General features: G+C 40.8%; 1 protein-coding gene and 1 long non-coding RNA gene across 2 annotated transcripts in view; one reads left to right on the forward strand and one right to left on the reverse strand.

Annotated features, from left to right (window-relative positions):
- LOC139749023 (uncharacterized) overlaps positions 1-13,704 on the reverse strand; it is a 1,138,420-nt gene that overhangs the window by 1,088,298 nt on the left and 36,418 nt on the right. The gene's annotated exons all lie outside the window — the stretch shown is intronic.
- Positions 1-13,704, forward strand: part of mRpS6 (mitochondrial ribosomal protein S6) — a 50,748-nt gene that overhangs the window by 36,236 nt on the left and 808 nt on the right. The window contains exon 3 of the mRNA XM_071662401.1: positions 5,040-5,201. Coding sequence (XP_071518502.1) covers positions 5,040-5,201 — 162 coding nt within the window. The remainder of the gene's footprint in view (positions 1-5,039; positions 5,202-13,704) is intronic.

The raw sequence follows: 13,704 nt of genomic DNA on the forward strand, positions 1-13,704 counted from the left end.
ACATTTGCAACCATAGGAATCATACCCTTAAGGAGCTTATCCATCTTGGCTTCCTGAACTGTCCAGGAGCTCCTCAAACTTAGCAAGTAACTTGTCAGTCTTGGCTTCCAGGCTGGTCATGAGATTCTTGAACGTGGGATCATCAGCAAGGTTGATAGCTACAGCGGGTGGTTGGAGAGGCGGGGAGTATACAGGGGAGGGTGGATCAAAAGCGCATTAAAACTGAACTGATGTGAAGATCCTGTCCAGGTTGTAGCTGAGGTGTTGGCTGTGGTGACTGTAGATTTCCTCAACTGCCTCCTGACAATGTGTGTGCTTAAGTTGGTGGGGCATTTTGTAGGTTGGGCATTGAACCAACCGGGTAATGTGTCCACCTGTGAGGGGCTGGTACTACTGAGCAGGTTGGGATGCCTCTTAAGAGATATACTGTAGTTGTGGAGTTTGTGGGGTGGAATAGGACTGTCAGTTGCTTTTTTGATGAAAGCAGCTATGATGACCTGCACTGTGATCACCAAGGCAGTTTACACACTTGTAGTGAATTTCCTCCCCACCCCTGATCTTGTCTAGGCACTCCTGCAAGAGGTAGTATCCTACACAGTAACTGTAATGGGGGCATGATTTGCATGCCTTCATGGGGTGATTCCACCTGCTGCACTTGTCACACATTGACAGTTGTTGCCAATAGGGTTTGATGTACAAGGCCATGCCCAGAGACTTCAAAAAGATGCTGCTAGGGAATTCACCCTTCCAGAATCCTACTATCTCTGTTTCTTGTCTACTTACTATTCAAGGAGGCACCCATGAGGTCAGGCTAGTCCTCCTTTATGGAGTCAAGGTTGAACCGGTAGGGGAACCATTTGATGATAACTTTGGTGGTCTTGTTTCGCCGGTCCACTCCTTCCAGGTCTGACACAGATATCATGTCCATAGTTGACTGCATCTGAACCATCTGTGTTTCTACTGTTCATTTAAAACACAGCCATGTAGGAAGTATAAGAGTTTTGTTTTTAGGGTCACCTGGAGGTTTGTCTACCTGCCTGAGTAGGTGTCCTATTTCCTCTCAACACTGCAGGCAAGGAGCTCCGCCAGAGGATTGCTCCATCAGTGGCTGCTGCAATGGAATGGCCAGATAGGAAGTTGTGGGTTAGGGCAGATAGAAATGGAAGAAAACAAAGATGGAAGTTTAGAAAGCAAGAACTTATGCCACATTCTGTCAAATGCTTTGTTGTTGATGGCCATGACTAAACTTTCATCAAAATCTTTGTGAAAAGTGGATAGAGTTGAGTCACAAAGGAAAAATGATAACTGGTAGACTCTATGCTGTAAAAATCGTATTGGAGATAAGAAAGAAAGGAGAGTTTCAAAGACTGGTGATACCAGAATTGAAAGCAGTGGTGCAATAGTTGGAAGGGCTAGGGACAGAGCAGTCTCCTCTCTCTTGGGGATGAGTTGTACCAAGGCATGCTACCGAGAAGAGGGAGAAGTCTAGTGAAAGACAAAAGAGAAGCATTTGAGCAGCACTTACAAAGAAGGAGTGCAAATGACTGGGAGATGTGCAAGAGAAAACAGCAGGAGGTTAAGTGTTGAAAAAGAGGGCAAATGAGAGATGGGGTGAGCAAGTATCAGTAAACTTTTCGGAGAATAAGATGACTTGGAAGCAAGTTAATAATAAGCAAAAACAAGAAAACCTATCAGAACATCATTAAAGGGGAGAAAACATATGATAGGGTTGATAAAGATGCCTTGTGAAAGGTTTTAAGAATATATGGTGTGGGAGGAAAACTGCTGGATGCATTGAGGTTTCTATCAAGGGCACAGGCATGTGTATGAGTAGGAACAGAGGAGAGCAAATGGTTCAAAGTGAAGATTGGTCTGCAGCAGGGATGTATGATGTTATCAAGACTGTTTTATATGTTTATGTATGGGGTGGTGAGTGAGAAATGAAAGCAGCAGGGGATAAGACGGCCAAGGAAGCAAGTCAGGTGTTGTTTGCTGCTGATACAGTACTATTGACAGAATTGAGTAAGAAACTGCAGAAGTTGGTGACTGAGCTTGGAGGAGTGTGTGAAAGGAGGTTGAGAGTAAATATGAATAAAAGCAAGGTTATTAGGTTTAGTAAGGTTGAGGGACAGGTTAGTTGGGGGTACAAGTATGACTGGAAAAAAATTGGAAGAAGTGGACATGGCAGCAAATGGAACCATGTAAGTGGAAGCAAGTCATATGGTGGGTGAGGGGGGGTGAAGGTTCTGGGAGCAATGAAGAATGCTTGGAAAGAGAGATCTTTGTCTGGAAAGGCAAAAACAGGTGTGTTTGAAGGTAATTTTAGTTTCCACAATATTGTATGGGTGCCAGCCATGGGATGTGCAGAGAAGGGTGATGTGTTAGAAATGAAATGTTTGCTGACCATATGTGGTGTGAGGTGGTTTAATCAAGGATGTAATGAAAGGGTAAGTGAGAGGTGTAATACTAAAAAGCATGTGGTTGAGAGAGCTGAAGAGAGTGTGTGGAAATGGTTTGGACATATTGATAGAATGAGTGAGGAAAAGTTGAGAAAAAGGATGCATGTGTCAGAAGTGGAAGGAACAAAGAGAAAAGGGAGACTAAATTGAAGATGGGTGGAGTAAAAAAGATTTTGAGTGATTTGGGGCCTAAACATGCAGAAGAGTGAAAGGTGTGCATGGAATAGAGTAAATTGGAACACTGGCATACAGGGGTGTATGTGCTGTCAGTGGACTGAACTGGGGCATGTGAAGTGGCTGGGGTAAACCACGGAAAGGTCTGCGGGGCTTGGTTGTGGATAGGGGCCTGTGGTTTTGGTACGTGACACATGACAGCTAGAGAATGGATGCAAGTGAATGTAACCTTTCTTTGTTTATTCTTGGCACTACTATGCTAACATAGGAAACTGATCAAGTACGGAAAAACATTATAACAATAAAAGATTTAATATTTCATAAAAAAGCTTAAAAGTAATCAGTAATCAGTCTACCTATATATGATGCCATGCCTGTTGCCTAATAGAACTCCCATCAAAATATTCTCCAATTATCCCTACCTTTACATGCCCCCCTCGCAAACATCATTCCATGCATTCTTCCCCCATTTCTCTTCCACTGTGTTACCCTATGTCAAAGACACCAAGTCCTCTTGTACTATCACACACTCTCCTTGCAAACTTCCACATTGCATTCTTTCCACATACCCAAACCACCTCAAAGTATTATGAATCACCCACTCCCCCATTCCACAGTTCATTCCTGCCATACCAGATCTCCCATACATCCCTTCCTTCCATCCAGTCATACCACAAGCAGTAGTAACCCACTTGAAACGCCTGCCATTTCTAGTGTGTTCAGCTGAAACATTTATATTATCAGAAAGAAAATAGTGAAATATATACTTCATAGGTGATTTTTTTTTCCAATGTTAATGGGTACTCTTGAACATCTAGTTATGTACTTTTTTTTTTAACAAATTTAAAACCGGATTGACGAGGTTGGAAAGGAAACCTAGGTGAGGAGTGAAGAAGTTAAACAGAGGCAAGAAAAGGTAAAACTTCAGTTGATGTTGGCTACCTTTTCCATAGACAGCAGGGATTAAATCTCTGGTAGATGAGCCTATCAGGACTGATTAATTGCTGTACAGGTACAGAATTCCTTGTTACATACACTACTATTGTAGAAACGTGATAGCTTTTCATGTTGTCTCACACTGTCATATATATACTATCGAGTCACAAACATCATAAAAGACTCATGTTATCAAATTTTTGCATAAGTGAAATATGTCTTCCTGTCTTCTTTGTACAACACTGCACCAAGCACTATCACTCAGACACTTTTGAATGCTTTAAAGAGCAGAAGTTAAAAGAGTATCACACAGATAACTGAGAAAAGCACAAAATTCTACCATCATGCATCAAAAGTAAGAGCAATGAACTAAGCAGTGGTAGGGTTATGGCAGCACACAATAAACAGGACAGTGACCTCTGAAAGTTCATGGTTCAAGCTTACAGTAATCTTAAATGTGCTGGACAAGGGATTTATGGAATTTATGATTTCTGAAATCACAGATTACCAACATTTTGCATGTACTACTATGTCTAAATTGAATGGATAATTTTTTTTTTTGAAGACTTGAGTTTTGTGTTCAAATGTAAGCTGCATGTGGATTGTAGAGTGAACTGTCATACAACACAGCTCAGCATTTTATTCTAACAGTTTTATCTTACATCAGGTTAGCCTAACTCTTCCAGGCTAACTTCATAACTTGACCCATTTTCCCTACGCCACAATGTTCGTTCACTCTCCCTCTTCTATAGGTTTACTTTGGTTTTCTCTCCTGATAGCTAGCTGCTTGTGTGACCCCATCACTAGCTAGATCATGTAATACTTGGCAAACTGTTGTGTCACATGATTACCATATGGCTGTTGGCAACTTACTGGTAAACTGGTTGGAAAACTGTTTCTTTCTCTACTCCTCGAAGTTTTGGAACTCTCTCTCCTCTCATGTCTTTCCCAATAACTATGACACGGCACATTTTTCACTTCCTCCAAAATTTGTAAATGCTTTTCCTTTTCTATTCTTTTAACCTTTCATAATCCTTTCTATATATCAAATAAGGCCCATCCTTGATGTGAACTTTTGTCCATGACTGGAGCCTCCTTGAAAAAAAAAGTGAGGGTTATTTGGTGAAAACCTGGTCATCAGTTCTGGAGTGTTGATACTGTTTACATGCAAGGAAAATTTGGAATTACTTAAGAGATAAAAAGTCATCACCAAGGAGAGAATCAAAATTGATGACAGTTATAGTAAGCAGGAGACTGCTTGTATGCTTAAAAGTGTTAAAATTAGTCATTATGAGTAGATTGTGTATGGACTACCTTACACAATTATGTAGAAGAAATGAAGGTGTTGAGAAATTTCGTGTCCATAGTTATCTTACATTAACCTGCAATTTAAAATTTAATATACCAGTAGATGCCTTTATGCATAATACTGTTTTCAGTCACTTATTGTTTCATTATATTTCATTTCAGCTACTTTCTGCTGAATTTTGCTGCACCTCCCACCTCCATAAGAGACATAGTCGATCATTCTAAACGAGACGTTGATGTATTTCGACCATATGTGTTTAAAATTGAGCCTCCAGCACAGTTTCAGTGTACATTGCATGAAGAGATTCAACCACCACCATACAGGTATGGTTCTTTTAAGTAACTGCATCTCTTTGTTATCAAAGACATCTATGTATGTGACCTTGTCTGTAGGTTAGCAGTGATTCAGGAACTGAAAAATAATTATTTATATTTGCTTTGTCGCTGTCTCCCGCGTTTGCGAGATAGCGCAAGGAAACAGACGAAAGAAATGGCCCAACCCACCCCCATACACATGTATATACATACATGTCCACACACGCAAATATACATACCTATACATCTCAATGTACACATATATATACACTCACAGACACATACATATATACCCATGCACACAATTCACACTGTCTGCCTTTATTCATTCCCATCGCCACCTCGCCACACATGGAATACCGTCCCCCTTCCCCCCTCATGTGTGCGAGGTAGCGCTAGGAAAAGACAACAAAGGCCCCATTCGTTCACACTCAGTCTCTAGCTGTCATGCAATAATGCCCAAAACCACAGGTCCCTTTCCACATCCAGGCCCCACACAACTTTCCATGGTTTACCCCAGATGCTTCACATGCCCTGATTCAATCCACTGACAGCACGTCAACCCCGGTATGCCACATCGATCCAATTCACTCTATTCCTTGCCCACTGTCACCCTCCTGCATGTTCAGGCCCCGATCACTCAAAATCTTTTTCACTCCATCTTTCCACCTCCAATTTGGTCTCCCACTTCTCCTTGTTCCCCCCACCTCCGACACATATATCCTCTTGGTCAATCTTTCCTCACTCATTCTCTCCATGTGCCCAAACCATTTCAAAACACCCTCTTCTGCTCTCTCAACCACGCTCTTTTTATTTCCACACATCTCTCTTACCCTTACATTACTTACTCGATCAAACCACCTCACACCACACATTGTCCTCAAACATCTCATTTCCAGCACATCCACCCTCCTGCGCACAACTCTATCCTTAGCCCACGCCTCGCAACCATACAACATTGTTGGAACCACTATTACTTCAAACATACCCATTTTTGCTTTCCTAGATAATGTTCTCAACTTCCACACATTCTTCAAGGCTCCCAGGATTTTCGCCCCCTCCCCCACCCTATGATTCACTTCCGCTTCCATGGTTCCATCCGCTGCCAGATCCACTCCCAGATATCTAAAACACTTTACTTCCTCCAGTTTTTCTCCATTCAAACTTACCTCCCAATTGACTTGACCCTCAACCCTACTGTACCTAATAACCTTGCTCTTATTCACATTTACTCTTAACTTTCTTCTTTCACACACTTTACCAAACTCAGTCACCAGCTTCTGCAGTTTCTCACATGAATCAGCCACCAGCGCTGTATCATCAGCGAACAACAACTGACTCATTTCCCAAGCTCTCTCATCCACAACAGACTTCATACTTGCCCCTCTTTCCAAAACCCTTGCATTCACCTCCCTAACAACCCCATCCATAAACAAATTAAACAACCATGGAGACATCACACACCCCTGCCGCAAACCTACATTCACTGAGAACCAATCACTTTCCTCTCTTCCTACACGTACACATGCCTTACATCCTCGATAAAAACTTTTCACTGCTTCTAACAACTTGCCTCCCACACCATATATTCTTAATACCTTCCACAGAGCATCTCTATCACTCTATCATATGCCTTCTCCAGATCCATAAATGCTACATACAAATCCATTTGCTTTTCTAAGTATTTCTCACATACATTCTTCAAAGCAAACACCTGATCCACACATCCTCTACCACTTCTGAAACCACACTGCTCTTCCCCAATCTGATGCTCTGTACATGCCTTCACCCTCTCAATCAATACCCTCCCATATAATTTACCAGGAATACTCAACAAACTTATACCTCTGTAATTTGAGCACTCACTCTTATCCCCTTTGCCTTTGTACAATGGCACTATGCACACATTCCGCCAATTCTCAGGCACCTCACCATGAGTCATACATACATTAAATAACCTTACCAACCAGTCAACAATACAGTCACCCCCTTTTTTAATAGATTCCACTGCAATACCATCCAAACCTGCTGCCTTGCCAGCTTTCATCTTCCGCAAATCTTTTACTACCTCTTCTCTGTTTACCAAATCATTTTCCCTAACCCTCTCACTTTGCACACCACCTCGACCAAAACACCCTATATCTGCCACTTTATCACCAAACACATTCAACAAACCTTCAAAATACTCACTCCATCTCCTTCTCACATCACCACTACTTGTTATCACCTCCCCATTAGCGCCCTTCACGGAAGTTCCCATTTGCTCCCTTGTCTTACGCACTTTATTTACCCTTCTAGAACATCTTTTTATTCTCCCTAAAATTTAATGATACTCTCTCACCCCAACTCTCATTTGCCCTCTTTTTCACCTCTTGCACCTTTCTCTTGACCTCCTGTCTCTTTCTTTTATACATCTCCCACTCAATTGCATTTTTTCCCTGCAAAAATCGTCCAAGTGCCTCTCTCTTCTCTTTCACTAATAATCTTACTTCTTCATTCCACCACTCACTACCCTTTCTAATCAACCCACCTCCCACGCTTCTCATGCCACAAGCATCTTTTGCGCGCTCCATCACTGATTCCCTAAATACATCCCATTCCTCCCCCACTCCCCTTACTTCCCTTGTTCTCACCTTTTTCCATTCTGTACTCAGTCTCTCCTGGTACTTCCTCAAACAAGTCTCCTTCCCAAGCTCACTTACTCTCACCACCCTCTTCACCCCAACATTCACTCTTCTTTTCTGAAAACCCATACAAATCTTCACCTTAGTCTCCACAAGATAATGATCAGACATCCCTCCAGTTGCACCTCTCAGCACATTAACATCCAACAGTCTCTCTTTCGCACGCCTGTCAATTAACACGTAATCCAATAACGCTCTCTGGCCATTTCTCCTACTTACGTATACTTATGTATATCTCGCTTTTTAAACCAGGTATTCCCAATCACCAGTCCTTTTTCAGCACATAAATCTACAAGCTCTTCACCATTTCCATTTACAACACTGAACACCCCATGTATACCAATTTTTCCCTCAACTGCCACATTACTCACCTTTGCATTCAAATCACCCATCACTATAACCCGGTCTTGTGCATCAAAACCACTAACACACTCATTCAGCTGCTCCCAAAACACTTGCCTCTCATGATCTTTCTTCTCATGCCCAGGTGCATCTGCACCAATAATCACCCATCTCTCTCCATCAACTTTCAGTTTTACCCATATCAATCGAGAATTTACTTTTACATTCTATCACATACTCCCACAACTCTGTTTCAGGAGCACTGCTACTCCTTCCCTTGCTCTTGTCCTCTCACTAACCCCTGACTTTACTCCCAAGACATTCCCAAACCACTCTTCCCCTTTACCCTTGAGCTTCATTTCACTCAGAGCCAAAACATCCAGGTTCCTTTCCTCAAACATACTACCGATCTCTCCTTTTTCACATCTTGGTTACATCCACAGACATTTAGACACCCAAAGCTGAGTCTACGAGGAGGATGAGCACTCCCCGCGTGACTCCTTCTGTTTCCCATTTTTAGAAACTTAAAATACAAGGAGGGGAGGATTTCTGGCCCCCCCGCTCCTGTCCCCTCTAGTCACTTTCTATGACACGTGAGGAATGCATGGGAAGTATTCTTTCACCCCTATCCCCAGGGATAATATATATATATATATATATATATATATATATATATATATATATATATACATACATATACATTTTTTTTTTCCCCCCCCCCAAAAGAAGGAACAGAGAAGAGGGCCAGGTGAGGATATTTCCTCAAAGGCCCAGTCCTCTGTTCTTAACGCTACCTCGCTGTCGCGGGAAATGGCGGATAGTATGAAAAAAAAAAAAAAAAAATGAAAAATGTAAAAAATAATTTAGAAAGCTGAAACTTCTAGCTTGAAATGAAATGAAAATGAATGTCACATAATGGTTCAACCTCTGGCTATGGAAAAGGGAAATGTATAATTTATTTACACAATGTCATAGTAGTTTTCATCAGTTTAACCACTATATCATACTGCCTGGTCCACTTCTCTTATCATGAAACTGGAATATTGGCTTATGATGTTTCTCAATTGTCTTCATTACACAAAGTACAACCATATCTTGGATTCATGAGGGTAGGTAGTTGGTCATCCGCCATAATAAAGCCTTGACAGACCAAAAATTTATCTGGACCTCAACTTTTAACCAAATGTTTGGGAGACATTCTTTTTACTCATTTGTGCTTATTTACACCAAAATGTTTCTTTCAGTAAATATACCTTGGTTCTTTTATATCCATTATTATTTTTTTTAATATTACACATGTGTTATGAACAAAAGAGGAGAGCAGGATTCAGAGAAACGGAAGAACTGAGAAACTTTGAAATTTTTATTGTAAGGAAGGAGATAATTCAAAATGCTTAAGTAAATTCATTAGAAGTTCATTGTTAGGTACAAAGTACCTTATTAGGTTAGGGTGAGAAGCTGATTGGAAAGTTCAGAAGTGTTTCCTCAGTGGAAGGCACTATAGCCCCAACATCACTGCAGTGAAATGGGTAAGAGATCTTGGAAAGCACTGCATCCATATAATGTTCATCACCTGGGTGGTTTCTTCACATTTGCAGAAGATAGTGTGCTAATAGATGTATGAAGAATAGATATGCTTTTTTTTCAAGGTGTGACTGGAGGAAGATAAGAGTCCTAAAGAAGTGGAAGAGGGCAAATGCTGTACTTATTTTGAACCCTATCATGGCAGCCAACAATATATATTTTCATAAGGATGGTAACTAACATCATGTGATGTTTCAACTTTTCTTTTCTGTTCCTTTAAATGTTCTTTTAAATCCAGTATTATTTCGTTTTTAATATTAAGCTCACACATGCACATGTAAAGTTCAATACGAAAGAAAGAGCATATCAGGATAAAAAATGAAGAACTGAGAAATCTTGAAAACTATATTTTGAATAAGAGGGATATAATTCACAATGTTTAAATAAATTCATCAGAAGTGTATTGTCTGAAAAAAAGTGCCTAATTAGGGTAAGAGATATAGAGAGAAGAGGTGTGTGAAGCTGAATGAATAGCTCGAAGGTGTTTTCTCAGTTTAAGACACTTTACTCCCAACACCAGAGGTGGAATGGGGAAAGAGGTCTCGGAAAGCATCAAAATTGCTAGAGAAGAAACAGCTGAAGGATCTGGACCCATATAAGGTTCATGCCCCTTATTAAGTTTCTCAATATTTAGGAAGATGATGAGCAAATATCCTTGTTTTTCAAGGTGTGACTGGAAGAAGGGAGAGTCCCAAGGAAGTGGAAGAGGGCAAATGCTTTTTGTATCTTGAACCTTCTCATGGCAGCCAACATTATATGATGTTTTCATAAGGATGGCAAACATCATCATGTGATATTTTAACTACATTCTTTGTGCCTAGGGAGTGAGGAAGTCTGAAGAATTAACCCACAGGTAGACCAGGAAATTTTGATGAACTAGATACTAGCCACTCTGATGGATATTGATAATAAAACATTGGATAAATACTCAGAAAAGAAAGGAGAAACTACTTAAGTGAAAGACATCAAAATTCAGGGAAGAAAGTTATACATAACAAACCTCTTAGACTTTTATGAGTAACCTCCATTTTATACAGTAGTGAAGGGTGGGTAGATGGTGTGTATCTGAACTGCTAACAGCATTTGGCAATATACCACTTTGGAGTTTAGCAAAGGAGCTAAATCTTCAGGCAGGAATATGATGATGAACAGAAAATTCCCTTAGTGGAAGGGAAAAAACATGTCAGAGAAGCCTTCTCAAAATGGGTTGAGGTCAATAGTGGTATACCACAGTGATCAGTTCTGGGATGACTGGTCTTCTTTATTAAATATCTTACCAGAAGGACTGTATTCACCCCTGATTATGTTTGCAATTGATGCCAAGGCCATGAGAGAAGTAAGGAGCGATGAGATTGCATGAACTACAAGGGAATCTACGCAAACTCTAAGGTGGTCTGAGATGTTTGATTAAATTCAACCTGAGTGGAAGCAAAGTAATAAGGGTGGGGGACAGCAAAAAAAAACAAAAAACCTCGATATGAATATTTTGCGACTAGAAAAAGCTACAGGAATCTGTTGGTTAGGGGTACTTGAGAGATGGTACTGTGCCTAACCTGTCATCAGAGCCCCATCTCAGGAAAAATGAAAAGGAGACAAACTGTCTGCTAGTATACATTGCATCATATTTAAGTACATGGATAAGGAAATAAAGGGACCCAATAGATTTTTTGAGATAAATTTTCATGAGTACTGGTGAATTGGCTGATGAATTAAAGCAGTGTCTGGTGGGAAATGTGACTGGCACCATTTGAGTTACCAGATGTACATCCATGACCCAAATTATTTTATACAACCCATGTAACATTTGTAAAAATCAGGTGATTACTTGTTACTTGGGATTATGATTCTCATCCATGGAAAAACAAAGTGTGGAGAACAGCATCAAGAAGATGAGACACTGAACTCATTGTTCCAAATTGGCAACTACATTGAGCTTTTTTTACGGCTTATTTTTCTTTGCAGTATGAGCCACAAAGTTCTGCCCAAACCATTTCAGCACATCTTGTTTAACTTACTCAGTTACTATGCTTGCAACTACACCTATTTCTGACTGCAATATCTTATGTAAGATCAACCTACCTATTACCACATATTAGTCATGTGTTTTGTTTCTAATACATCCACCCTCTTCCTTTCTTTTCCATTCAAGGTCAATATTCACATCCATATCGCATTGTGAATAAGAGCAAGGTTATTAGGTACAGTAGGGTTGAGGGTCAAATCAATTGGGAGGTTAGTTTGAATGGAGAAAAACTGGAGGAAGTGAAGTGTTTTAGATATCTGGGAGTGGATCTGGCAGCGGATGGAACCATGGAAGCGGAAGTGGATCATAGGGTGGGGGAGGGGGCGAAAATTCTGGGAGCCTTGAAGAATGTGTGGAAGTCGAGAACATTATCTCGGAAAGCAAAAATGGGTATGTTTGAAGGAATAGTGGTTCCAACAATGTTGTATGGTTGCGAGGCATGGGCTATGGATAGAGTTGTGCGCAGGAGGATGGATGTGCTGGAAATGAGATGTTTGAGGACAATGTGTGGTGTGAGGTGGTTTGATCGAGTAAGTAACGTAAGAGTAAGAGAGATGTGTGGAAATAAAAAACGCGTGGATGAGAGAGCAGAAGAGGGTGTTTTGAAATGGTTTGGGCACATGGAGAGAATGAGTGAGGAAAGATTGACCAAGAGGATATATGTGTCAGAGGTGGAGGGAACGAGGAGAAGAGGGAGACCAAATTGGAGGTGGAAAGATGGAGTGAAAAAGATTTTGTGTGATCGGGGCCTGAACATGCAGGAGGGTGAAAGGAGGGCAAGGAATAGAGTGAATTTGAGCGATGTGGTATACCGGGGTTGACGTGCTGTCAGTGGATTGAATCAAGGCATGTGAAGCGTCTGGGGTAAACCATGGAAAGCTGTGTAGGTATGTATATTTGCGTGTGTGGACGTATGTATATACATGTGTATGGGGGGGGGGTTGGGCCATTTCTTTCGTCTGTTTCCTTGCGCTACCTCGCAAACGCGGGAGACAGCGACAAAGCAAAAAAAAAAAAAAAAAAAAATCGCATTGTCAGTGCTCATGTACCTTCAGACATATCAGTCTTTGCCCTTACAGACAATGACCTGTCCTACATGCTTCATAATACACCGAGGACCTCTAGCCTCCCATTCCACACTGTGATATACTTAAGCCCCTATGATTCCAACTACTGCTAAGTTTTCTCCAATGTATTTAAGCGCTTCACTTCTTTCAGGTCCTCCAAAGTTAAATGCCCTCAAACCATCTTCCCTCACCCACTGTTGCACCTTGTCAAATTACTTTTGTTCACCATTACTTCCAAATTCTTCTTTAACACACACTTCCAAATTCTTCACCAACTTTTGGAGTTTGCCACCAAAGCTGTGTTATATACAAATACTTTTGCATTTACCTCCCTCACCAACCTATGTATAAACATTAAATAGCCATGGTGACATCACACATTCTTGATACAGATACACCATCAGTAACCATTCATGCCATACCTGGTAAAAAACTCTTCACTGCATTCAGTAGCTTTCCATTTACTCTATGTATCTGTAGCATTTTCCATAATGCATCTCTGTCAGTCATATACACATTCTTCTCATATTTAAGGAAATGTTAATGTTGCTTTTATAAAATGCTACATTAACATTACTCTCTCTCCTATTATTTCTCACATTTTTCAAAACACACCTAGTACGCATACATGCCGAAGACACATTGCCCTTCCACAGTCAGCTGCACTGTGAACACCACCCTCTCAGGTACTCATCGTATGTATTTTTATTTAGTCATTATACTTTGATGCTGTCTATCACGTTAGCGAGGTAGCACAAGGAAACAGACGAAAGAATGGCCCAACCCATCCACATACACATGTATGTACATAA

The sequence above is a fragment of the Panulirus ornatus genome, chromosome 1 (genome assembly GCF_036320965.1).
Source record: "Panulirus ornatus isolate Po-2019 chromosome 1, ASM3632096v1, whole genome shotgun sequence".
In the NCBI taxonomy this organism is placed as follows: Eukaryota; Metazoa; Arthropoda; class Malacostraca; order Decapoda; family Palinuridae; genus Panulirus; species Panulirus ornatus.